The following is a 27,769-nucleotide window of genomic DNA, read 5'->3' as shown; positions in this document are numbered from 1 at the left end:
AGTTTCCCGGAGTAACTCCCCATCAGCGCGCTCCTGCCCTCACCGGAGACATGGGACTGAGGAGTCACCGAGGGGGGAACTCTTCAGCGACTCAACACAACAAACCAAACTAAGGAAAGCAGCTGTGGCTCACCATGTCGTCCGGACTCTTTATTTTCTCACCTGAGTTTTTAACTTTCACTCAGTGACATTAAAAAAAAGGACCGGAAGAGAAGCTAGATAAATGACATCCGTGCATTTTTGATTACCTGGGGCAAAGTGCCACACCTTCGCTCACCAAGACAGGTAGGTTGAAACAGTGTTTGTTTTATTGCTAATCTTCGTGTGCTGCTTACAGTGAGTTTGAAAAAGCTGAGTTTGAAAAGTGTTGCTGAGACGTTATTAAAGTGCTGTTTGACGGTTATTCACCGTCAACAGGTGGACCGGTGCTGTGATGTCAGCCATATGGCGCAAGTGTCCACATCAGAAAGCACAGCAGGCAGAACACAGGCACAGATAGAATAACATGTAAGTGTGTTACAGTCGTGCTGTGCCACAGTAAAACTAACTTTAAAGTTTAAAACACACACACACATAGTTTACAGTATTTTGATTAGCATAGCCACAACTTGAAGCAGTTTTTACAGTGACAGTGGAGGTGTGAGTGCACCTGCTGCACGTATGACTCTTTAACCTACTGCGCTAAAACAACTAAAATAAATATATGTATCTTATATAAGATATTTTCCCAATGTAGCCCTCATCATTTATGAAAAACCTCACAAGAAGCCTGCTGTTTGAAATAATTTATAATAATTATAATTATAATAATAAAAATAGTTATTATTCTTGTTCTTCTTATCGTTCTCCCTGTCTGTCTTTTCCTGGCATGTGGGTGTAAGAAGTTTAACTACAGTGTTTGTAATTCAAATTTAAAGCATGCTTCGGTGGATGTGAGCCAGGCTAAAAATTTCCATAACACCCTGAGCTCTTTGGTCATGTTCAGGTGAAGTGAATGAGAGTGTGGAAAGCTGTTGTTATTGAGGTTTGTTGAGTTGGAGCATACAGGTAGAGGAGCAGGAGGAGGTTGCAGGAGGAGTGGTCTCGATTTGGTGACCCCCCCACACCCCCCACACCCGTGTACATGGCCTTGGGCTGTGTTTGCACATCTAACACACAGGCTCAGTGAACCCAGGGTCAGTGGAGACTTTGTATGTGGAACCGTGCCCTCGTGTACAGCTGTTATATGTCAGTGATGGCGTTTAGATTATTATAGAGAGTATAAATGATGCATGGGGCCCTCTGTGACATCACCCAGTGGTTAGAGAAGTCACCTCAGAAAGCAGTTGTCGCCATCTTGGCGACGATGGGGCTGAATGTGAAACTCAGGAACACTGCACGCTCATTGGTTAATGGCGTGTGACTGACAAGTAGCTTTCCGATGAGCATTTTCTGACTTTAAAAGTGACCATAAATGATTCAGTATGACCTAAACCTCACAACTGAGACCATAAACCCATCATAAAAGTCACAAATAATGGAAAGCGAAGGATTTTTCTTCTCCCTAGACAACCAAAAATCTTTCTCAGAACCAGACAAGTCGCCCCCTGCTGGTGATTTTTTTTTTTTTTAAAGACTGACTCTTTAAGTCACTTTCAAGATTCCTTCAGTTTGCAGGTGTGTGCAAATTATTCCACTGATGTGTTAATAAAGAAAAGCCGATCATTAAAACAAGGTGCAAAATGTTCAGGTTTGTGAGCTCCACCTCTAAAAGCTCCTTAAACATTTCAAAGTATTTTCTTTGTTGAGTAAAATTATGTCCCTAAAAATTAGCATGGAGCCTGGTGGAGTGAGGCAGGAGCGAGTCACCGCGCCTCGGCCGGTGATTTACACTCAACTGTGGTTTGTATTAGCCCATTTGCTTGCCTTTAGTGGCTGACTCCACCCACTGGCAGCTTATTACACAAACCCAGACATTTAAAGTGCATGCAAATACCATTTGCCCCAGGTCTAGTTTGCTTTGTGCTGCAGGATCAGGACACAAACATGAGAACAACTCACTGTTGCTGTTTACATTACAGTGTAGAAAATAGCTGGCACAGGTAATGTGTCTCTTTTACTTGGATGTGTTGAAGTGTACTAGCAGAGAAATCACTAAAAGGCCAATAAGATAACAGAACAAAGAGGTGTAGCACTAAAATGACCAGAATAAGAAGGGGAAAAGGCTTAAACCAACACGAAAAGCCTTCCGTGTATAAAGACTGACATACAGTACGGGGCAATGAAGGTAGGGCTGCTGAGTCATAGACGACCTGCATGCCCGACATCCACCGATTGTGAAATCAGTACATTTAAAAAAAACATTGATTTTGGTTTCTTAGAATGGTGTTAGTCATCTTTTGATTGACCTAAGCAGGTTTTTAATGGTGGCAGTAGTGGAATTTAGTCTGTGTAGGTTCAGTGAAACTTTTCCCTTTCTTTGGGTGTTTTCACACCTGTGAAGTTTAGTCTGTTTAAATCAAATTCAGGTTCTTTCTTCCCCCTCTGTGTGGTTTATATGTGCAGGTGTGAACACGGGAGTCACACTAAGCTGTGGACTGAGGTGTACAAGTTTAAGAAGCAGGTGTCAACACTGCTTCTGTGTCCAGACTCCTACTGCGTTAATTGAGGCTTTTATCGTGTTTTATTTAATATAAATAAGCCCCTAAAAATAATCTGTGGTTGTTCTTGGACTTATTTTTTAACTTTATCTGTTCATGTGCAGCACATCTTTAAGGTCATGTTTTAAAACCCCACGATGTAACTACAGCCCAGCTCGCGATTTGACAGACACCAGATATTTGAACCCTTTAGAAAAGAATCACTCTGAGCCTAACTAAGATTTTGAGTGGATATATAAAGCTTAGGATCTGGAATTTTTCATAGTGAGTCTTCCAGACCACACAGTAGCATATTGATGACTAACTTCATGTTGTGGATGGATCATCTCGACCGTTCTTTTGATTGAAGTTGGCTCCGTTTTTGGCGTCTTTTTCCTGCCATATGATTTAATTTATGTCTGCCTGTCAGGGATCTTCAAAGTGACTTTTACTGAGGGGAAAAAATTAATATTCATCCTCCATCTTCATTCTGCTAATGTGTTCATATTATCCTAACAATAGCTCTGTAGCTAGCCACCAAGTAACACACAATCATATGTCAGCTAGCCTAACTTTAGTAACCCTCCAAAGATTGTTGCTGTTCAGTTTTCTGTCTTTATTGATGTCTGAAGTGATAGTGGAGCTGTATGTTTTCGTTTTTTAGAAATATCTCAGTGAGATGGAAGCTAGCAAGCTAACTCCCTGCTAACTTCCATTAAAGCTCATAAATCTGCTTTTTCGATGGTGTCACAATGTTAAACTTTAATGTAACAGCTGAGAAAGCAGCCACACTGACTCTTTATTGAAGATGAAAGATTTTGATCTGTTTTTAACTCTCAGGAAATAGCTAATGATGTCAGACCTATATAAACATAAATGTACATGGAGGATCAGTATGGTCTAGCATAACAGCCGTAAAGTTAATGTAAAATCTCCGTGTTATCCACCAGGCCACATCGCCTTCTTCCTGTTTTTACTTTTTTTGCACTTCTGACCAATGAGCTAACTACCTATCCTCACGAGATTTGTAGTGATGTGTTTTTGTTCACTTGGAGTTTTTCCTTTTCGAATTCGGACCACAGTAAATTAACTGTAGGTGTGAAAACGCCCTTAGAGACTCCATCATCCGGATCATTAAAGTTTACATGATGCTAGATGGCATTTATTAATCTACAGCCTGATGGAAAGATTGAGGTTGAGTGAAAGAACATTTTGGGAGTATCAGGATTATGTAAGACCAGTTTGTCATGCTCTGCCACCATACAGTCAGAATAAAAGCGTGCCGATCTATTATTACCTGCTAGCTGATCATCTGAAGCCTTTACTGTAATGATAGTGGCCCTCTGATGAATAAACCATTGATGTAAATCTGGCCTTCAGGAGATAAGACTTAATTGTCAGTGTAGCTATACAGCAAAACTTTGTTCCATAGCAGGCAGTGCAGTGTTTGTGTACTTTGTGGTCTGTTTGTTTTTGGTTTATCATTAACATTTATTGTGTAAATGTGACTTTCCTTTGAACGCCCTGTCACTGGATGTGCATCTCGCCTTTATTTTCTTTATAGAAGAGGGTTATTTTTATCAAGATATTTGACTTATGTTCAAGGGCAGCAATCATCAACAAAACATGGACCAGTGTGCATTTTACATTCATTTAAATTTATTAGAAAAATCATCTGTTTTGCTTTGATTCATTAATTTCAAGATGATACTTTGGGCTGCTGCAAAGACCACGATTCATTATACTTCATTATACTGAATAATTAATCAACAGTTTGGTCCCTTTAAATATGTCCAAGTCCGTATCAGTGGTTAAAAGGGGTGCATGCATGAGCTCACAAGTATATGAGATATAACGTGCATGCGGAAAGCAAATGATGATAACACAAATGAAAGAGCCAAACAGGGATTGCGAGGCACGGAGACGGCAAAAACACCGGCACAGGACCGGAGCGGAGCAGCAGCAGGAGCTCCACAAGTCCCACATGTGCCAGTCTCTGCTTTTTAATCATTAACTTGTTTTGTTTGACCCACAGTGGGTCACCTTGGGCACCAGGAAATTCTCGCTTTTCTACACAAAAGAACTTAAAAATCAGTCAAAAGGAAAATGAACACTTCAAGTGTTCCTGTTGTGCACTGTGGTGTGGTTGCAGATGTGAACACTGTAGTCGCACTCGGGTGTAGAGAGTGACAGCTGAGAGTCTTTGGAGGAGGTGGTTGCAGTCTGGGTCCAAACGATCCCCAGAAGGGTTTCTTTATGGGTGAACGTGATGGAAACCAACTACTAGGTGTACACAAGTTTGAGCTTAACACCTTCCTGCAGCCAGGTATGCTTTGCATTCTGGGATGTAGCAGAGAATGTCTGCAGTGCATCCTCCATATTGTTCTATAGTCCAGAACACAGCACCTTCTTCCAGTATAAACTCTTCCTGCTCTGACCTCGTACACATCTGGCCAGTAAGCTGACAGAATGTTCTCACGTGGTTTGCAGTGACGCCTTTTAGTTCACTTGAAACTCATCAACTGATTTGGACCCAAGCAAATGGCCTATAGGTGTAAAAACCATCTTGAAGTTGAGAGGTTGTAAATTCATGGAATGAGATCAGGAGACAGGGAAACAGTTAATGAAAACAGATTAAAAAATTTATCTGCAGCGATCTCGGCAGCAGGCAAATGATTACTGTGGTTTAACCAAGCAAATAAAAAGTGTGAAAACTTGACTTTATGGTAAATTGAATCTCTTTGAGTTTTGTAGTGGTTTACAGATAAAAGAAGAACATCTGAAGACATCACCGTGGGGAAAATGAAAACACTTCATATTAGCTGCAGGCCTCGGTCCACTTTTTTATTGGCTGAACCTCTTTATATTCAGTTCTGCCTGGCTGGCTGTGCGTTATTTAAAACTGCACTCTTCTCAGGCTCTTCGTGGGCTTGTTTACTTGCTAAAGCGCTGTGGAGGGCTCCTGGGTCAGGAGGATCCACGGGAGGAAAAACAGCAGCAGGTCTGTGCGCAGTATGAGAGAGCAAGGCGAAGGGAGAGCTATTGATAAGTGTGGGCTGCTGGGTATTAGAGAGGAGACAGGACTTGTTTTCATCAGACTGCTGCCCAAGGCCATCACAAAAAGGATGTTTGTACACAGCACATCATATTACACATACGCAAACACACACGCATGCACTCGCAGCTAAAATTAGAGGAGATATTTTCATATTTTGCAATGACACACCGCTAACACGTTGTGTAATCGTGCACGCACTTGTTTACACAGCAGGCCGTACGTGGAGTTTAAAGTGAAAAGAATGCCCGAGATTGTCCGCTAATGAGGAATGACTTCACGTAAATGGGTTGCCCTGACAACTCACCATGGATACACTCACCTAATCACACCTGGCTCATTCAAATCAGCCACCTCAGCGTCAGCTAGCCGAGCTCACTTGTCAAACACACAAAATCCAGAGTGTCACTTTGAAGGAGAGACTCTCTGTCTGTCTCGTGACACACGTTCAAGAGTTTCTCCTGTCTTTGTGCGAGCTGCAGAAAATACTGATGAAACGCTCAAAAGTTCTGTGGGAAGCATTATCAGGCGTGCAAGGTTATCTCATCTTCGTTATATAGCAAGTTATGAAAAGCAGGATAAAGTCATGGGTCACTACACCGACTTTAAAATAGCGTATTGACATTTCAGCTTGATTTTAAAAGCCTCCGAGCAGATAAGAGGCCTAAATTGACCACCTTATCGAAGGCTACGGTTTCCTTTCAGCGGGGAAATGCAGAGGGTGACAACGGTCGCTGGTGATTACGAGGAAATCCAGTCAATAATTGCTTTGTTTTCAGTATTGCTTTGGGAATATGTTTGTTTTAAGGAGTGCACGCATATGTGTGTGATAAAAGCCAGTTCGCAGCTCAGCAAAATGGAATCGGTTCTTGATCCGGTTTAATTTGGTTTAAAGAAAAATCTCACAGACGAAAGGCTTTAAAAACACATTAAAACATCTGTAATGTGTATAAAATGTAATACAGGTATCTGACAGGATGACAGCTTTAGTGCCATTATAACTAGTTCATTATATATCATAGATATTATTTTTTTATTTCATGTTCATTTCAAAGACATCGCAGCCTTTTGAGCACAGTGATCTCATCGTCTTGTTGAAGAAACCAGTTTGAGATGATCTGAGTTTTTTTACATGAAGTGTTATCCTGCTGGAAGCAGCCATCAGAAGTTGGGTACACTGTGATACACTGTGGGTACACTGTGCGATGCTCAGTTGGCAATAAGGGGTCCAAAGTGTGCAAACAAACTGTCCCTCACACCATTACACCAGCAGCAGCCTGAACTGTTGATACAGGACAGGTTTGTTTCATGCTTTGAGCCTCAGAGAATTGTAGTCTTAGTTTCCTATTCTTAGCTGACAGGAGTGGCACTAGGTGTGGTCTTCTGCTGCTCCTCCTTTAGAGATGCTCTTCTGCATGTCTTTATATGTAACGAGTGGTTATTTGTTATTGTTGCCTTCAGGTCAGCTCAAACCTTTCTTCATCATTCTGATGCTCAGTTTGAATTTCATGAGGTCGTCTCGAACATGTCTACCTGTCTAAATGCACTGAGTTGCTGCCATGTGATTTGCTGATAAGATAATTATGTTAACGAGCAGCTGAACAGGTGCACCCATATTGTGTATAAATTTTAAATTCATCTATTTGAGTTGACAAATTATTCTGCTTCACTGCAAGGAAATGATCTCGTGTCACAGACTTCTTCTCCTCTATGCGACTTCCCTAAAGACTGAAGCTTGAAAGTTCAGGTGATAAAATGGCCATTTTTATCTCACTGTCCCACACCTGCTCAAACTGCCAAAGCGAGGGTGACACTGCAGTCACAGTTGTCATGAGCAGTCCGGTCTTATGACAGCACCGCACTCCTCCTGTCTCGATCCCTCTTAGATCTCTTGCTTTTTGTGTTCGGGGCGAGCGGTTGCAGCAAATGGCTGCTGGTGTTTTGGTTTTGACACACTGTCCACACTGAATCAGCATGTCCACAGAGCTTCTCTACCTGTGCCCGTGTGTACTGATTAAAACAGCCACACTGTCACACCTTTCCTTTAGAGCTATACCCAAATATATGAGTACTCAGATATTCATTCAGTGTCTACAGGCAGGATCATTTTTGGTGGGTTTCAGCTGCTCTGTGTCACACTCACTCACTCACTGAATGAATAGAGCAGCACTCATGCATACAAGCTGAGGCAGTATATATTTTCAGAGAAAAGGTGGCAACCATGGCTGTTTCTGTACAGGTTTCCCAGGCCGCACCATCCACAGTGCGGTGCTCACTGCACTCGGAAAAAAGCAAAATAAAGCCATGTGCACGAGTGGGGAAGCAGCTTAAAGAGCCTCTTGTTGGTTTGGCATGAAAGGAAGGAGGAGTGCTGGAAGCCTGGGGGTGGTTGGCAGTGATTTGGCCACCACTGCTGAGTCGCCAACTGGAGGGTGTCACAGTAAAGGGTCAAAACACCCAGTGAAAGTTGGGCACCATCTGATGACATCAGCTCAAGCAACTTTGGCTCCGAAGGCCGCTCTTGAATGCGACATCCTTGTATGGGTTAGTCAAGAAATCTAGGTAGAAATCACCTGTGCTTTCAAGGAGATATATAAAACAAGAAGAAATTCTCAGCTCTGGCTCCCAGTTTTGGTTGTTGCCCTCTAGGTTTTTCTACTTTGAACAGAAAATGTATTTGCTGCATTCAATAACCTCAGTCTGTTTACTCACGATCTGCCAGTGAGAAACTGACTGAGAAACTGTAATACTAATGTAGTGAAGCAAAAAAGAGCACCTGCGAAAGCCTAAATAAAAGAAAGAAAAACCCAAATCCATGAATTCCAGGTGACCTGTCGGTTAACTTTTCCATGATAAATGAGGATTTTACACTTAGACCTCAGGTTAGAAAAACGTTAACCTCCTCTGCTAAACAACCTGAACAATGACGCATATACTCAGATTTAATTGGCTGATGTGAAACGAGCTGTTGCGATTTGTCAGATGAAAACCTAATAAATGTTACCCTGTATATGTGTAGAAGAGAAAACATTTCTGTTTCAATATGTTTGTTGATATTTGAGAGTAAAACCTAAGAATATATGGCCCATGCCCCTTAGGCCAACTCACACCTGGGCTGCTGTCTTGATTCATATCAGCCTTTTATTTTGAAAAACCTGTAACTGTACATGCTGTGTTTAACGTCCTCGGGATCCATGAAATAAAAAATCATCAGTCAAATCCAAAAAAACAGCTGTTTTAGCCTTTATTAGGCAGGAAACCAAGGACGGGGCACAGGGGAATGACATGCAGATGCCCTGCAGCTTTTCAGCACATGGGCCACCTGCTCAACCAAGTGAGCTATCACAGAACCTAAAAACAGATTTGGTGAAAATTTAAAGAGAACCAGTGTAAAAACTGTTTTTATAGGGAAGAAACAGGAACTTTTTCAGTCATTTTATTGTTTATCTATACTTAATTACTTTGTAGTATAATTGGCCATGAAGGAGGTCTAATCAATAGGAAAAGCTGCCATGTATGACACCCCTGAATTAAAGCATCACAGTTGTCTTCTGAGTTTAGATGAATGTTTCCGAAATTTTTCATGTACAAATAGAGAGATATTTATTTATATATATATATATATATATATATATATATAATGTACCCACTATATAATAACATAATCGTTTTATTTTATTACATGTGTGAAAGTAAAGGAGAAAAACTCGTCTACCTTTTAACATACAAGACGTGGATCGTAGTGATGGAAAAGTGACAATGACAACATCCATTGAAGACTGAAAAAAAAGGATAAACAACAGAAAACTGAAACAACAGAACTGAATGTCAGACCAGTTGGCCCACTTTTCCCATCACCACACCTTACCAGTGTCACCAGCATGAACACGATCGCCCTTCTCACTGAGCCGAAACGCACACAAACACTGTAACCAGCCCGGAGCAGGTGTCAAGATTAAATTATGACTTTATAATGTGACACATAGGTTACATAAGGCAAACTTTTCAGAGATCTATCAGATGACTGGACTCACACAGCAACAGCAGCATGTTGTCTGTACAAGACTCGGCCTCTTTGTTGGAGAGTTCATTAGAAACCTTCCTTAGAAATATTTATATGTGCACCTCAGGCAGTACCTCTCAATTTTTGTTCAAAGACTGTCAGCAGAGAAGCAAACAGGGTGTTTACTTTGCCTATTAGCCAACCCCTATTGTTATTCCAGCTCCCTGTTCTCCTATCCAACCCTTGTCTACCAGTATTTAGGGCTATAGTGTTGGTATGTGTAATATTTGGAGCAGCAACTGAAACTCGCATTGAGACAGAAATGATTTGTGGATGGATTTCAGCCCTACAAGAAAGCAACACAAGCTGATGGTATTTGTGTCTTATAGAATTAAACAGATTTCACGTGGAAATAGCATTCAAATGAAATTTTTATTGAGCCTCTTATACAGCATAGTGCAATTCAAATTAAAAGGAAGTAAACAATGATTCGATCTGGTAGCTGTTTCTAAAAATATCCTAATTTGTTGAAGAAATAGCTTCTGGTGATTCTGAGAAATACACTGATGCCACTCACAATCTTAGCTCAGCACAACCAGACGCAGCTGGAACAGCTAGCCTGGCTTGATCCAAATCTTAAAATAACCCGCCTATTAATACTTCTATTAGTCACTAATTGACATTTTGTTTGTTTGTAAAATACAAAGGCTTATTAAGGAGAACGCAACAAGTGCTCCAACCTGAACAACCACATGAGTGAGATGTCGTTTCAGACTGGAGCTGTTTTTCAAAAAGTAATTATGCACATCTATTTTATTGGTTTAGGCACAAAATTACTCCTTAGCGATCAACTGGCGGTCAATTGGCTACCAGTTGGCAACCTCTGGTCACTAAAAATGTGTTTTGTGCAAACTGGAAATGGAGAACACACTCGAAACAAACATGTTTCAAAAGGCGAACATTTTTTCTTGAAGGCAAACGGTCTCTGTTTACGGCTTGTGTTGCACTTTTACAGGTTTCTCCTTCCTGCTTGATGAGCAGTTGGTCAGTGTTTGCAGACAAGTTGGCATCTTCAATGCAAACTGCAGGCAAAATGCTACCAAAGCAATCACAAGGGGTTTTTCAGTGCAGCACTCTGAACCTCTATGCAACCAGTTTCAGCTAAGGACTACCAGCAACCGCTCACTAACTGGTCAGAAAGCAGCTTTCGTTCATGACCAGTGGCTGCCTAACGGTCATCAGACGGTCTTTAGGCCTGTATGACTCAAGAGCAATGGGTTATCAGATAGGTGAAATCAACATTCATGTTATTGCTCAGCTGTTTGTAAACTTTTTAATATTAGTGTTTCTGCCCCATGAACCTTTTGAGTTGTAGTTATTTAATTCTTTTATAAATGCTGAAATGAAAACAGACGTTTATAGTTCATCCCTAACTCCTGACTTGACTGGTTTAAAATGGTATTAGCTGTTTTTCCCTGAGTAATTAAATTACCTGGTTAAAAGAGGACCTCATACATATTATTTTTCTCCTTCTGTATTGCTGACCTATATACAGAGAGTACGAGTCACCTTTTCAGTTGTTGTATCAACCACTCATCTCGTGTTATTATAAAAATAACTCCTCCACCCACAGACAATACCTCCTGCTTCCAAACAAAACTCTGAACAGGTCAAATAACCTTTAACCCGACTCTTTCTGTAGGAAGAATTATTTCAAGCCTCATCTTTCCAGATTAGATTTTTCCACCTCCAGCAACCCTTCACAAATGGCTCTGCCTGCCAGTTCTTCAGGTATCCCCTGGATTTCAATCCATTCCACATTTAGAGGACACTCTACAGCAATCTCACCTTTATTGCACCTGTTTCTCCAAGATGAAATGTTTCAATTTCCCCTGAAGAAAACCCAGAAAGCGAGAAAAATGGGAGCCCAGCCAAGCTGCCTGAGCTGAAATATCTCTCCCCTTCAGTAATTGTCCGACGATCTTCCCTATCATAAAAAACAGGAGCAATATATAATCTATTGAATGGCACAGAGAGCAGATAAAGGACTATTATTGCCAGCCAACAATGGCAAATATCTGAATGAATGATAGTCATTTGATGCACAGATTGAATCGTCAATCTCATTATGAGTTTGGAAAGTCTCCCGGGGAACGTGATTGGTCATTTGTATGTTCTGAAATGAGTCTGTTACTTACTGTAAAGCCTGGTGGAGGGTTTAAAGGCTCATTGTCGATGGTCTTGTACCTCAGCTCCATCACTTGTACTTCTCATGCTGCTCGTGTGTTTTGGACATGTATAGAAAAGACGAGCAGAGCCACCCTATTACTTTTTGAACTCTTGCTTGGAAACTTCGGCTCTTGCATTTTAAGCATCGGGGGTTCTTTTGAAGCCAGCAGTGACAACATTTGTCAAGATTGTACAATCAAAGACACGTGCTTAGTAGTGTTAGCTAACATTCACTATTAAAAAAGCATAAGGACTCTTAGTGCACACCAAGTCAGATTATTCTTCACATAAATTCATGAAAATTGGTGCAAAAGCACAAAAAAAGCAAGATTTAGAGGCCCATCTCACATACTTGGATGACTCAAGGCTACAACAACCGGTGGCTGCACGTATTGAGCCAAAGCATCCACGCCCTTAATCAGTTATGAGCCTTAATATTTAAATTTAAACAAATGAGTTGTATGAATATTAATAAAGGGTGTAACGAGCTATACAGAGGAAAACTAACTTTTCTACTAGGCCATAAACATGATTTCTGCTACAGAGTTGGCCATTTTAACCTGCGAGTCTGTGGGGATTGACTTGCTTTTGGAGCCAGCTGACAACCAGTCACATTTTAACATTTTAGTTAACCTAACATGCATGTCTTTGGACTATGAGACTAAGCCCAGAGTGCCTGGAGGCAGCCACAAAGGCATGAAGAACATGCAAATTACACACAGAGAGGCCCCAGCCAGGTATTCAAACCCGGAACCTTCTTGCTATGAAGGTGTCACAGCGCAAACCACAGTTTTATTTCAGAGAATAAAATGAAATATTTGAAGAAACTGTAGTTTCTAGAAACTACAGTTGTAAAATACATGTAGTAGATTGACACTTCAGGAATCTCTTCTGTAAATAACCACACAGATATATTTATATACTCTAGCTCGTCAAGGAGCTTTAAAACAGCATGGTCATATTGATGTGAATATTGAAATCAACATGTTGCCAGCTTATTCTAACATTAAATAGTCTAAAACGGCAACTGTTGAGCTCTCTAGCTGCTAAATAACCTGCTGTGTTTTCCACTGTTTAACTCAGGTTAGTGATTGGCTCTGTAGCACTGACCTTTTTTTAAACGCCAAAAAGACTGAGATCATGATTATAGCTCCTCCTGAACTATATCGTAAAATCAGTCAACCTCTCGCTTCTTTTTGCATTTGCAATCCTTTGTGTTGTTTATGGGAGGGCATCATCACCTAATGAAACACAACTTTTCATTTCTAGCTCAACATTTTTAAAGACATTTTGCATGTTACACGACGTGTGAACAGGTGACTGTGGTAGCGGTTGCTTGTGTAGTAAGAGGCCATATCTTTGAGTTGCTGGGTCATCAGTCTGACCTCTGTTCCTGTCTTTGGTGACTTGGTGTTCGTTGCTGGTCGTTCCCACACTTCTCAAGTGAATCCAGTGCCCTCAGCTGACCCTGAAGCCAAAGCGTGGCCTCAGTGATGCCGTAAAGTTTCTTAAATGTTGAGAAGAAGAGACGGGCGATCCTTTTTTGAGTGACAACTTTTACATACACAAGATCTTTGCATAAAAAAGAAAAACAGTCGAAACGACTGCCCATCACGTGCACCACGTCTGTTCAGTTAATGAGTGAAGCCATATTTGAGACTCCCTCCCATCTCATGTGGTACGGGTTGGGCTCTGGTCTCTTGTTAAAAACAATCGATTTACTTTACCAAAGGTTGATCTTATAACACATAATAGTGATGGGAACTCACGGATGTGCACTGCACTTGTTCCCTTCTCCCTGCGTATCAGTGCCTATTTACTCTGCAAACACAGCATAGCAACTAGACACCGAGGAGCCTGAACATACAAGAGCCTGCCCTGTTAATCGTGTTTGTCTAGTCGTTTTCTTTAAGCCGAGGTTTTGGGAGTTGTCTTGGACTTTAATGCTAATGTCTCTTAGTTATTAGAGCTGTGACGTAACCGGTGAGTTACTCATTGGCCCTTTGCCGCTTTAAGGAGCATTTGTGTCATCTCTGGCCGGCAGGACTAGTTCCCCTCTGACTGCGAGCCGTTTGTGCTGACCAGCAGCAGAAGGAGTAGCCCGAGGCAGGTAACACTACAATCACATTGTCCGCACTCACACAACCTAGAACCAGTTTTTGCCTTGCAAATTTGCAACCCAACTCCATTCCGATGCAAAACAGCTTTTTCCGACCCAGGCAGCCAGCCATTGGTCATCCCGCCTGACGGTGCGTCCTCCCTGGATGTAAACCAAAACACAGCAAAATATAAAGGCACCTGGCCCTCAGGTGTATGTTTCCTCTGGAGAGAATAAACAGAAATATCCATAATTTCTACTGTTTATTTGAACCTTTATTTAAACATCTTTCCTCAGCAGTTTACGTAACCTACTGTACCAAGCTGAAACCTTGATTTGAGTATTGTTTTAATGATTCGGATGTTTTTGTTTTGTGTGGCTTCTCATAAAACTCATCTGAAAACCAGAGTAATCATGGGATATTTGATTATAGGTTACCAAACTATAGGAGTATAAAAAAATGTTTGGACTCACCGTGGCGACAAGTTCATACATAATACTCATAAAAATAGTGTGGCATGCATCACGCTCTCAGGTTTTCCTAACCTTTTTCAATTCCCATGATTTGACACATGAGAGGGAAAGTCATGAGATTGACTGCAGGGCTAAATATTTTTGAGATCTTGTGCCGTCTTGTCTTTGGTCTACGTGCACATTGTTACTTTGTAGTGAGTTTAATATTGCACTTAATGGAAATTATGATCTTTTGAGCAGCAGATCAGAAAAGCAAAATTAAGTTATGCAATTGTACAGAAAGTTTAGCATGCAGGTAAGTATCAGCAGTATTAGCAGTGTAATGCTCTGTTTGGAGACTTTACCTTGTTCATATTCAAATATTTGGTATAAGCAGATTTTGTCTAGTGATAAGCCATTATAGCCCTCTGTGTATAAACACTTGTAGGGAAATGTCAGATATAATAGATAATATGTGACGTTTCTCTTTTGGACAGTCATGGAACAAAACCATAAACATCCTGACTGATAAAGGTAAAGAAAAAAAAATACATATTTCAGTTTCTCAAATGTGATTATCTGCTTGAATTATCCTTCTGTTTGTACAGGGGCGGGCCAGAATACACAATAAAAACACAATGTAACAAGACGCCATTATTAACCAACGTGATTAAACAGCAAAAGGCAAAAACTCCAACCAGGAACCAAAAAAAGCTCCAGGCCCGGCATTGTAAAGCAAGTTTAGCATACGGGGGTCATACCAACATCAGCATGTAAAGTTAACACAGTTGTTCACCTGTTCTAGTATTACTTTCTATCTAGTATTTAATGAAATTTATTGTTAAATGACAGTTTTATGATTTCAGCTGTAGGCTCAGTGCTGTTTGACTGTCTAAGAAGAAGCAAAGAGTAAATATAAAAACTTAAAGCTTAGCCTGTGTGTAAATGTGTCATGTTGTACAGAAGTAGGTGTTCTGTTTTATCGCCATGTGTCAATAGAACAATAAAATCATTGCAAATTTGTTTACATCTAATGGAAAAATATATACCACATGTATATAAAGAATATATAAAATATATGATATAAATATATATAAAAACACTTTACATTTTAGTCACTGAACCACCTGTGGGGTCACCATAGCAGGTCCCTCCTTACACAGCCCCGAAGGGATCAGTGTCTCCTCCCAGGATTGAATCTGGCATTTAGTTTTACCTTTTTTTACTTACTAGGTGAATGTTTAAACCACAGCACACCTTCGTCACTAGAATAACCATGAAGTAAAACAGTAATCAAAGTCTCTGTAATGTCAAACAAGACTCCAAAACGGCACAAAGCCATGGGACAGTAACACTTCTTGTTCGCTAAATTTAAAAAAAAGATCTTTTTACTGAAATATGTTTGAAACTTTCATTTTACCACATTTGACTTTTATTTTTTTGAATACAGAAAAACACAGAGGAGTGAGTCAACTTGAAGTTAGTAATTAACTTAATTAGTTCACTGTCACAACACTTTATAATCCATGCGCGCCCACATTGTTGTGTTTTTTTGTTGTTTTTAATCTGGAGTGAAAACGAGGTGCCAAGAATGTGCTAAAGTTATTCATAGACATAATGAATTTCTAACAATTCAGACAGAGGCAATTATGCCAAAGGGTTTAGGACTACTTATTGCACAGATACAGTATTTGGCAGAGGAGGCCCCGAGTTTGAGGATGCTCCCCAAAGAGTCCCAGCAGCCTGCAAGACTGCAGCACATTAAAACACCCTCGAGGGCATACAGAGCAGAAATCAGCAGACACAAGTCTCTGAGATGTGCAATATACATAATGCACAAGGAAAGAAATGCCACGGCACAACAAGAAAACAGGAGGAGGAGGAGGCACATCCAGCAGCCTGAGCGATCGGAGGTTTTGAGAGCAGGAGCTTGTCAGATGATTATTGACCTGCCTGAATGTGACTGGTAATTGTAAAAGTCGGCTCCTAGTGACTTCGGCTCTCCATTAATGTGATAGTTCCTGAAGCCCACTGGGAAATTACCTCTTCTCTCACTCCCCTTCCGGAAGATAAGGGACACTTCGGCAGGGCGGGTGCTCGCCAGAGCAACAGTGTGTGAAACAGGGTCCTCTATTTAAAGCACAGCCTGTCGAACCGCTGGGCCTCTCTGCCGCTCTGAATTGCACTCAGCGTTTTGCACCCCCTTGGCTTTCTCATAAGTAGCTGCGAATGTGTCAGAGGTCCCCATGAAAATGTAGATGAATTGCTGCTGAGGAGATGGCTTCAGCCATGTTAAAGTCAAGCCCACCTCAAATCGTGAGAGAAGAGGACAGAGGCCACTCTGAGACGAGAGCGTGCTACCGAGATTGATTCTGTGTGCATGCCGAGGTTTTTGTTGTTTTTTTTCCCCCCCTGCATGCTCAGTGTGTACACCCACCTCTGGCTCTGGATTCTTTATATGTCTTTGCACACAGCAGCAGACCTGTAGGAGGATAATTAGACGTCTTGGGAGAGCTAAGTCATGCTTTGTTGCTTTTCCACAAATAATGCCGGCTTGCATGCTTAAAAAACGGGGTGGGGGAATGAAAAAAAGGAGTGACCCAGCCGTGATGGAGTGATAGCCTTGCTTGTACGGCAGCTTGCACCATTATATAAATCAGCACACCCTTGTTTGCTTTTCTTCAATCGATCCAACACGAGAAGCAAATTTACCGGTCCCACAAGCATTTTTCACAGAGTCCACCTGAGGTCTTGGCTCATTTCCTTTAGGACTACGAACAAAGATGTATCGAGTCCCACAGCACCTGAGACCTTTTACATCATACAAGCCTGGTCTTACTGCAGCTTAAAAATACTCAGGAGTAATGGGTACAGATTGCCCGAGCGGTGGCACGTTCATGTGTTCCATAAGTTGCGCTGGTTTCTAGTGGTCAACAAATCATAAAATGACAGCAGCACAACAATAAATTGATCCCAGTGTGACGCTTGTTGTAGGTTGGTCTTCTACTAGTGCTGAGTGAATAGTCAGATTTTATTTTCAGCTTTCTCTTAATGTATAAAAACAAGATAACTGAGGTAAAACTAAAACTACTGGGCTGCATTTAATTTCACAGCGATGCTCTGGTTTTGTCTTGGGTTATAAATCCAGCACCACCCATTTTCCTCCATCACTAAAAGCCCAAACACCCACGCATACTTTAGATTTACCTGAGCAAAGATGATAGAAAAAGAACCTTAGATCAGCAAAATCTTTATAGAGAAAGTAAAAGTTACACAAAGGTATCTGTGATGCTATAATGAACAGCATAATGATGTCAGCATCTGGAACCGCAACCAGGATATAACCAGTTGGCAACCAGCTAAGTCGAGTCTCCTGTTGTAAAGAGACGCGTTGCAGATGAGTTGTGCTCATCGGCACAGACCGACTCAGACTGATTGCAAAGTGTTGGCGGTGTCTCTGCGTTCATTATTAAGCAGTTATTTGCAAACCTTTGTTTGCAAATAACCTTCGGTCGCCATAACTACTTCCACTCAGTCGTCGAATGCGAAAACATTTCAATACAGTTATGGCTTAGGGTCTCTTGAAGAGCCTTAAAGGAGTCTGCAGCTCGTGGCAGGGCACCATTTGCCCTTGAACGATAGACTTTGAGGTCAGAAACAATTACCAATCTGGGCCTAACTCCTAGCCAGGTGACCTCATGCCAAATTCTTTTATGGTTTCCCGTTCAGGGAAGTTTCCTCTAAGAATAGCAGAATGTTTTGGCATTGTTTTAGCTTGAATACATAATGAATAATGATATCTCTGGAGTTGATGAGTAATCATGTTAAGTAACCGTGATGTCAGTATGTATCAATAACCACCTCACCTTATTGCCGTTATCACATAGTAATGCTGAGAACAGGAAACTTGAATTGCTGCCATTACAGCAGTAAAAGTGGTTTCTTCAATGAGGCCTATTTCTAACTTATTTAGCTGTGAGTCCCACCAACTCATTTAAGTTTACCTCCATCTAAGTCCAATTATATTAACCGCATCTGCTGTACGTGTTAAACTATTTATCTTTTTTTTTCTGTGTTTACAAAAATTACTCAGAGGTTTCCAACCTGAACATGAACATCCATCCATCCATTCTCTTCCCCTTATCCAATTCAGGGTTCCGGGATGGTTCTGGAGCCTTTCCCAGCTATCATAGGGAGGCGGGGTAGACCCCGGACAGGTCTCCAGCCTGTCGCGTGCTATTTATAACACCAGACAGATCGTTTAAATGAAGTCCAGCAGTGTTTTTATGCTACTCCTTCCCTAACATCATGATATGGTGTACAATTTTCTCTTCAGCAATGACAAAGACATTATCCCCTATAATTAATTCCTTGTTGACAATGTGTCTCTGCGCCAGTGTCACCCTGTAATTTCTGTTACCACATTACACTCGTGGAGCTTATTCTGATCGAAGGAGTCAGCTAGAACCAAAAATAAAGCGCAGCAAGGTCAGAGAGGTAAGGTTAGGAAGAGAAGTTGTTTTCTCAGGTGGCCACGCAGCCTTTCCTTTTCCTCGCCAAAGAGACAGGGTGTCCTCTACCTCCCTCGATCTCTGCCTCTCTCCTTCGCGTTCAGACAAGCCCGTTCAAGACTCGGTGATTAATTATTTACCCAGGCAATGAAATGCCAAAGCCCGAAGAAACATACCACCAGGAGAGAAAAGGTCACTCTCATCCTGCACATAGATACACACTCTCAACACACTCACACAGCAGTGATGAATGGCAATAACATCTCTATCGACACTTCAGGCAGACAGAGTTTTCATGCCGATGTTCTAACAGCGTCCAGAAGCAAGGGCAGAGCAGCAAAACTTGAGTGATTGGGTGAAGTCTTCAGGAGAGCCTGAAAAAGCTCTGACTCCTAAACCCATCGGTATTTTAGAGGTGGCGAACGGTCCGATCCACAGCAATCTGAGAATCTGTGTGTGTGTGTGTGTGCGGTACAGTAAACTGCAACCTTTCCTTGCGGTGAAAACGATATGTGCATGTTTTGACACCTGAGAGTTTGCGTGCTCAGTTTAGTTGAAGGGTGTTTGTGTGATTAAACTTTGATAACTTTGTTCATGTCTCTCTGCAGCTCCACGACACAGCTGGCCAAATGGGGTGCCAGTGCTGCCGGATGATTCAAAGGTGAGAAGTGTTTCCTCTTGTTGTGTTTCTGTTCTTTTCTTTGTGCGCCACTTCTCCGTCTTATGCAATCATCGTCCTTTTTGTATATTGTCATAACACTGATGCTCAGTAAAACCCCACAGTAATCAGGAAGAACTCCCTCAAGACCTCTTGTTACGGAGAAAAGGAGGAGGGAGGAGAAAGAGGAAGGGTTGCTCTACCAGGAAGGGCTGTGTGTAAAGAATTACAAGAAAACTATATAAAGATGTTACACCACTTCTATATTTACCTGTTGGGTCACCTTGAGTTTGCTAAAGGGTTTATTAGTAGTGTCATGGAGCTACAAAGCTAAAAGACCCTCATACAAGTAGGAATTTGTTTACTTCCCAAAAGGATGATTTGACTAAAGTAAAAAGAGGAGTTTTGATTTTGGAATAGGCCAAAATGTTATTTTAGAGTTTGGTGTTGGCACAGGGTTTTCCAGTGGGTGCATTTCATCTTACAGCTGATTGTTTCTGTTTATTAAAAGGATTGATTCTTGGAAATGTTCAAGGTTTTCATCAGGCATTATAAAGTCAGGTTTCACAACTGCAGTATCACTTAAAAATTTACTTATTATATACAAGTTAATCATTCCTGCGCTGTGATTTTTAGCTGTATTTATAGCTATATAAAATGCTCACTTAGATAATTGTCTTCCACTTTTTTCTCTCACTCTGTCTTGGTGCAACTACTAGCTGAACGGGATCTTTTCTTGCAGAACAGCTAAGAAAATAACCCCCACATATATGATATACTATATTTTCCGCACTATAAGGGGCACCTAAAATCCTTTAATTTTCTCAAAAATCGACAGTGCGCCTTATGTATGAATTCTGGTTGTGCTTATGACCTTGAACTGATTTTATGTGGTACACGGCACTCGAAAATCTGTCAAATAATGTTTTAGTACGACTTTGGTAAGCTACAAAGCCACACCGCTTGATGGATTGTTGGAGCATTACGGCTACCGTAGTCAGGAGCCTTGTGAAGTAATCTGGGTCCAAAACTCCGTCCGCTTCACGTCCCAAAGTCAAACGAACACTGCGGCATCACTGAGAGTTAAAAACTGTCTAAATTCTTTCATCTTTAATAAAATGATCACATTTGCTGCTTTACCAGGTGTAACAATTAAGTTTAACATCCAGGCATCCATGAAAACAGAATTTATTCAATTTAACGGATTTATAAGTTAGCAGAAACTTAGCTCACCAGTTTCCACCTAAACATGATATAGCATGTTCTGACTGAGAGATTTCTGAAAAAAATAAAACGTACAGCTCTGCTATCACTTCCAACATGAATGAAGACAGAAAACTAAACAGCAGTGACGTTTGTAGGGTTACTGAAGTTGGACTAGCTGGTATATAATGATGTGCTACGTGATCGCTAGCGACACAGCTATGTTAGCATTACATAAACACAGTGAAGCTGGAGGATGAACGATGGCCGCTAACTTTTTTCCACTCAATAGAAGTTAACTTGAGGGTTCCCGATGGTTAGGGACAAATACAATCGCATGGCAGGATGCTGTAAATGGACCAAAGTTCAGTCAGGAGAACGACTGAGATAATCCACAATATGAGGTTAGTCATTAATATACTTAAACAACATGGGAATAGAGCAGCTACAAGAGATTTCACCATTAATGAATCAATGGTACGGAAGTGGAGGAAGCAAGAAGAATGAGTTGAGTAAAGTTTGACTTATCTAACTGTTTTGTTTTGCTTAATGCGCCTCATGGTCTGAAAAATATGGTAAACTTTTTATGTTAACAGAATTTTTTACTCACTCTAATGGGTCTCCATATACCTCTCCTCAATAACAACCTCTCACTGTTGATTTCCCAATGTCACTGCCACTTCTAATGTCTTCTTGGCCACTTAATGATTTCTTGTCTGTTTGATGCAGATAGTGAGAGGTCCATTTATAATACGTCTGCTTTGCGAGCCCCATGTGGATACTTAGTACAAACTGTGAGTTGATATGCCGATAGCCTTCACCTCCATGTTACTGTATTTTTTAATTAATTTTTTGCAGGGCTGCCTAGTCATTAAAGCCTACACGGCATTGTTGTCAGGGCTTGACATCACCGTGCTTTTTGAGGCGATCGAGGAGACAGAATAGGGCAGAGAAACAAGGCCTTGATTGCAGATTAATGAAAGGGCACACAGCTATTCACATACCAGAGTCATAATCCCACTACACAGCTGTTTTTTTTTCTTTCCCATGTCAAAAGATACATATGTGAATGCTTGTGACAAGCACGCATTCCTCTGTAATTGTCTGGAGTGTCACATTTCTGGGATTAACAGGATTGGGGAGGGGGGCTGGCATGGGTGGGCCTTTAGATTACTGGATCAGCAGTAGATCAGGAGTGATGCATCAAATTTAAGAGGAACAATCACAAACAAGTCTGACTTATTGTAGTAGATGGAGTCGGCATTAATGGAGAAATCTTTGATTGGGGTATCTTGGGCGTGCATGCTTTGCAAACCCTTCGCTGGAGTATTTCCTTTGAACTTCACAGTGCAAGGTGGAAGTTCTCATCCACTTAAGAGGACAAAGTGCCTCACATTGAAAAGATTAGGATGTTCATCACAGCTCTAATGGTTTCACTGGCATAAAATCTATAGGCACCTCTGCACCTATTGTATTTCAGAACAGATGCAATCAGCTTTAATCTCCGTAGCACAAGAGGGGAGGTAGTATTGTGGTTGTGCACATGTGTCTAATCACTGAACTGCCTGCGAATGATCGCCATCGGCTCTAAAGCGAGCGCCCTGAAGAATCAACTTGAGCAACATGTATGCAAAAAATATTTTGCCTCTTATTTTTTTGGGTCCGTCCACTCCAGCAAAAGACCAAAACCAGAAAGTTGAAGCAATGTGTCATTTATTTAGTTTTGCTCTCAGGCGTCCTGTCGTCCCCCCCAGCAACTCTTTTTGTCCAGCTTTATGAATTATATTTTTTTTCTGTAGTAAAACGCCCTGTGCATCTCTCACTTTTCTGAAAGTACACCTCAAATTTCACCTTGGCAGCCAGGAAGCTGCAGCGGTGCTGCCCAGGAGCGAAAGAAATGGAAAACATTCATTTTCTCAGCTTTCCACTGCGAGGAGAGACAGAAGGAAAGGATGCAGGGTGAGAGAGAGGTGCTTAAGTCAGTGGGTGAGCGGACGTGTGTGCGACTGTAACCGCGTAGGCAGGTGGCTTTGTGTTTGTGTGTCTGCGTACTGGGAGGGAAGACAGAAAGCTGCAATTTAATCGATCTGCACGTTTGAAAGTTATCTTCTTAATTCTAAGGACTTCTCGAGCTCATGTTGAATACTGAACAGTGAAAAGTGAAGCCAAAGGAGGGTTAGATTAAAAAAAACAGAGACAAGTGAACATGACAACTTAAGACGAAGCAGGCGGGAGGTGAGAAAAGCTTGAGGGAAGATGCTGAAATGAAGGAGAAGTCAAGTGCGAAGCTGTAGAAGATTAGTGAGCTGCAGCTACACAACAGTGACGCTGAAGGAGACGCGAGGAGGAGGAGGTTGTTTTGGAACAGGAGCTCCTGGAGAGGTGAAAGATGGAGGCTGGCAGGGTGGAGGAAAAAACACATGAAATGAAGAAAATATGGGCGTGAAAAACACGAGCTGCTCGCAGCAGGCGATGTCTGACAGACTGTTACACCATCCCCACCACAAACCCCCCGCCCTCGCCAACACTTGTAATACCTGTCGAGGTGTGTGCGTGAGCGTGTGAGAACAAGCCGTCTTGTACTTGTACTGCTTGTACTACTTCGTCTCGTGTCCTTGTAAGAACATCCTTCAAAGTGGAGGTATCAGATTGTCATTGTTTCCGCGAGGGGATACTTACTGTGCCGAGCGTAAATGAGCTTTAATTAGTCTCAGACCTTTGCCGACCTCTAGCATCCTTTGAGGAATTGGGACGACATCAACGAATCTCTGGCCGTGCGTATCACTGCGATGTACACAGTGAAAGTCATTTCACAGCAGGGATAACAAAGCAGGTGAGAGCAGAGGTTCAGCAGAAACACCAAATGAGGCAGCGACACATGAGGGCGATGTAATGCATCGGTGTTACTTTTCACGGCTTTTCTTCTTCTGATTGAAAACAGAAGCTCGTTAAATTGATTTCCGGTCACAATGCCACTATTTTACTCAGTATCACTCATCCCAAAGAGCCAGTTGAGCACCTTTTTATAAAATAATTGACTTTATTGGTATGTACTTTGAATAAAATTCATAATAATAGAAGAAGGTGAGGACATAAGAAGTATAAGAAGTTAGCTAACAGTTAGCATCTTGTAAAATCTAGCATTAGCAAAAAAACCATTTGATTGTAGTTAAATTTAATTTACTTTATACTTAATTTAAAGCGACAGCTTTGATTTGTGGGGAATTTGTTTACTGTGCTCTCTGAAGTTGGTCCAATTGACTGTTTAACTTAGCTTTTGCTTTTTAAGCTAAGCTAGGCTAATTGCCTCGCGACCTCACCTTCGTACTGAACAGACAGACCTTAAAGTAGCATCCTCCCTCTCAGCTAACCTTTAGAAAGCAAACATTATTTCCCCTAAAATTGTGTCTTCATTTTACTTTTCAGCCTGATGTGTTATTTTAATGGAAGCTAATTGTATAAGAAACACTTCTTTTTATGCTAAGGTTAGCTTTAAGCTTAGAGTCAAACAGAAGGACTAAACATCTGTGTGTCTTCCACTGTTCATCTCTCATAAACCAACATCTGGAAGTAAATGGGGGTATTTCACATTTTAAACCCAAAAGAAGAGTGCAGTCAGGCCTGTGCACATTTCCTTCCTACAACGCTCTGCATAATATATCTGACATTTACATGAGCAGTGCAGAACTTACCGCCGCCGAGGCTCCAGGCAGCCTCTGTAAACATCGAGAGCACGCACACCCCGGACATCACATTGCATTTAGAAATGTGCGACCGCTGCACAATAAAGTACCCTTGTCGTTGTCAGTGTACAGTATGTGGTCGTTGGCGCATCTGACCCGAGGAGCCCCGTCAGACTGACGGAAAGCCCTCTTCGTCTGTCGCCATGGTGATCCGCAGACTAAAACCGAGGAGGCGCTCTAGAAGTTCGAAATTCATCTTCAGTTTGTAGCAGTCAGAAGTCATCTGTGCTTAAGTAGTTAAAATGACACTGAATGTGAGCTTGCATTTTAAATACAGTAGGGTGCGTTTTCACTACATTTAGTCACTGAAAGTTTACAAAAGAGATGTCTCTCACGTGTGTCTGTAGCCCACAGTGACCTCCTTAAAACACTTACTTTGTCACATTAGCAATTTAAAACCCAGCGGCAAAGTGTAACTCACTGAAGTACACGCATGCAAGTACTGTTCCTAAGTACAAATTTATATTTAATACTTATACAGCACTGCATGTCAGAGTGAGATACTGTACTGTTTAGCCTGGTTCAAGTTGTGTTATTAATTCCCCGACATGTCCAAAACAAGCCATTTTGCTGCCCTCACCACTCCTGTAAGGCCAACTTTCTTCCGACTGACTGATTGGCTTTGAACAGCAGGTAGGTGTGGTTGCTGTGCTCTTCACAGACGACGGCAGGTTCACACCGAGCACAGACGTGAAAGAGTCTGGAGATGCCATGGCGAACGTGATGCTGCCTGCAGCATAACCCAGCATGACTGAGTTGGGGGATGCCAGTTGAGCTGTATCGTGCTAATCTGAGAATACGTCCTATTAAAGGGGACTTCTTGCCTCCCTCATGGAGTCTGTTTGGTCAGAAAGGCTCTGTCAGTGTTCCTCCTGTTCCTGTTTACACAAAGGAGCAGACACTGGTCCTGCTGATGGGTTTGATGCCCTTCTGCGGTCATGTCCAGCTCTCCTCGCCTGATAGCCTCCATAGCGTTAAGACAAAGCGGACCTCCCTGCAGTCATACGTACAGATGTGCCATTCCCTTTTGGGGGTTGTCTTGTTTCCTCTGCAAAGTGATTTACAGGTGAAGTGGTTTCAGTGATACCCCTGAACTTTAACTGAGCATGTTCTTTACCCTCATGATCAGGTTTTAGCTTTATGTTTTTGAGCAGTCTATGATCATTTTAACTCTAGCAGTGACTTTTCTGTTCTTGCTCTCTCACAGCTACGTCTACGACCCCTCAGCTCCAGCAGACGTGAGGAAGAGCGACTCCACAGGCAGCTCGCTCTACCAGCCCCATCGCCGCCCGGGCGGGGCCCCAAACAGGGACCTATATGGTGAGGCCAAGCAGAAGCATGGCTTTCATAACCTGGCCTACAGCAAGTCCAATGAGAGCACGCTAAAACTAGAAGTTGACAACAACCATGTCAACCAAAGACTGCACCGTCAGGGGAGTATACCACCGACAGAGGGAGGGCTGTACATCATCCAGCCACAAGGGGTGGGGCAGCAATGGATGACGCAGGAAAAAGGTCCGAGCCAGGTGCCCGTGTACCCCAGCGTAGAGAATTACGAGATCCAGAGGAGCCAAGCGACGAGTAACGGGTGGACCAGCTCCGAGCATCGGCTCAGCAGCACAGAGCTTTCAGCAGACGAGATAGACGAGGGTGTGGGAGGGACCCCGGAGTACCTGTGTGACACGGGGGACGAGGGCAGCGTCTCGTCAGTGGACATCCAAACCAGCAACACCAGCTTGTCCTCAGGGGGCACGAGGGACGACCTCACGCTGACAAAGACTCCCGACGTCTCCACGATGGAGAGCGGGATCTCTGTGTCGAAGAGCGAGGACGAGGAGCAGGAGGTGCAGAGCGTCACGGACTCAATGGTGGCAGAGGCTCTCGCTGCTTTGGAGGCCGCCACGGCAGGAGAGGACTATGAGTGAAGGGCGAATGCGCTCACCCACCACATGAAAAACTCTGAGGACTCAAATGAGCATCAAAACCACGATGAGACGTTGCCACGCTTCTGGAGAATAATGCTCATATCTAAGAACACGGGAATGAATGGAAACTCTGTTTACAACAAAGATATATTTTTGAACCCTTGGATATTTTTTTAAGTTGTGGTTATACTGACAGAAGATAATGTGTGCCTTGTGAAGGAGGCTACATTTCCAAAGCTGCAAGTTTTGCATGAAGCCACAACCAAAGAGACGTCAGAGTGCACGCTGAGTACGACCTGCGGTGCACCCAACACTCCGCACAGTCCCAATAAGCCTGCATGTGCTCGCTCCATGCTTTGCCTTGTCCACACACACACACACACACACAAACACACCACATGTTGCTTTTATCATGTTTGGAGCTTAGTGTTTCCTTTGCAAACAGTCCCTGCCATAGCCTGTACAGGAACCGAGCCCGTGGATAAGGAGAGGTCATCACTTTAGTTTCTCACCCATGGTTTTGTTCCTTATATTTTGTTCTGCTGTTATTTATAAAATCTTACTGCTTGCTAAATTTGAGCTACTGAATATTCCGTAAATGAAGGATGAGGAGCTGTGTTTTAATCAAGGCTCATTCACTCGCTGATCATCGCTATTATGCACGTTATGACTGTGTGAAAACATTTCATAAATAAGACCATTTATTCTAGTGAATGTGAATGTAAGATCAGCTAAGGTCAAACTGCTGCTGAGTGAACCTCAGAGGGGTCATCGCTTCACCCTCTTTGCTTTTTACTTTTAATTTTTATTCCACTTTAAGGCTTTGCGCCTCTCGTCCGGCCTGTGACGTTAGCTCAGCTCAGTGATGACCTAACCGAGGCTGGGCAGCAGTACAGAGTGTTTTTTAAGCATTGAAGGATACCTTTACGTTAGTGTGAACAATTGATATCAACACCAACCTCCCCCATGGCTGCTCAGTGTTCACATTAGTTCCCTAACCGAGTACACGCTTCTGTCTTTATTCACTGAATCTCGTAAAAATGTAAGCCAAATCCAGCTCTCGAAGGTCTTATAGCTATCTTTATCAGTACTTTGGTTTTGGAAGCACACTCAAGTAATGTTGATTAATCACAAGTAATAAATAAGCTGTTCTGATCAGTTGTGTTTTAATTTTCTTTTCCCTATTTACCCCCATTTCAGTCATGTTTTGGCTGCCAAATGATTTCTATTTGTTTGTATTGTAAATTAAAATAAAAGTACTTGAAAAATTGTA

General features: G+C 42.0%; 1 protein-coding gene across 2 annotated transcripts; it reads left to right on the top strand.

Annotated features, from left to right (window-relative positions):
* zgc:194930 (uncharacterized) lies at positions 1 to 27,769 on the top strand. 2 transcript variants are annotated; one of them, XM_003449367.5, is made up of 3 exons: positions 1 to 285; positions 19,576 to 19,628; positions 25,779 to 27,769. In XM_003449367.5, the coding sequence occupies exons 2-3, from the start codon at positions 19,597 to 19,599 to the stop codon at positions 26,494 to 26,496; spliced, it is 750 nt and encodes a 249-aa protein (XP_003449415.1). In that variant the 5' UTR covers positions 1 to 285; positions 19,576 to 19,596; the 3' UTR covers positions 26,497 to 27,769. The 2 variants fall into 2 exon arrangements, with proteins under 2 accessions (XP_003449415.1, XP_025761380.1); XM_025905595.1 differs by lacking the exon at positions 1 to 285 and adding an exon at positions 315 to 507.

The sequence above is a fragment of the Oreochromis niloticus genome, linkage group LG3, assembly GCF_001858045.2.
Source record: "Oreochromis niloticus isolate F11D_XX linkage group LG3, O_niloticus_UMD_NMBU, whole genome shotgun sequence".
In the NCBI taxonomy this organism is placed as follows: Eukaryota; Metazoa; Chordata; class Actinopteri; order Cichliformes; family Cichlidae; genus Oreochromis; species Oreochromis niloticus.
The sequence above is the reverse complement of the archived record's forward strand: the minus strand, read 5'-3'. Positions and strand labels throughout refer to the sequence as shown.

Bases quoted from the DNA above. Each gene is read 5' to 3' on its own strand.
- zgc:194930 (XM_003449367.5), top strand. From the start codon at position 19,597: ATGGGGTGCCAGTGCTGCCGGATGATTCAAAG. The intron at 19,629-25,778 runs GTGAGAAGTGTT...GCTCTCTCACAG, and splicing joins TGCTGCCGGATGATTCAAAG to CTACGTCTACGACCCCTCAG.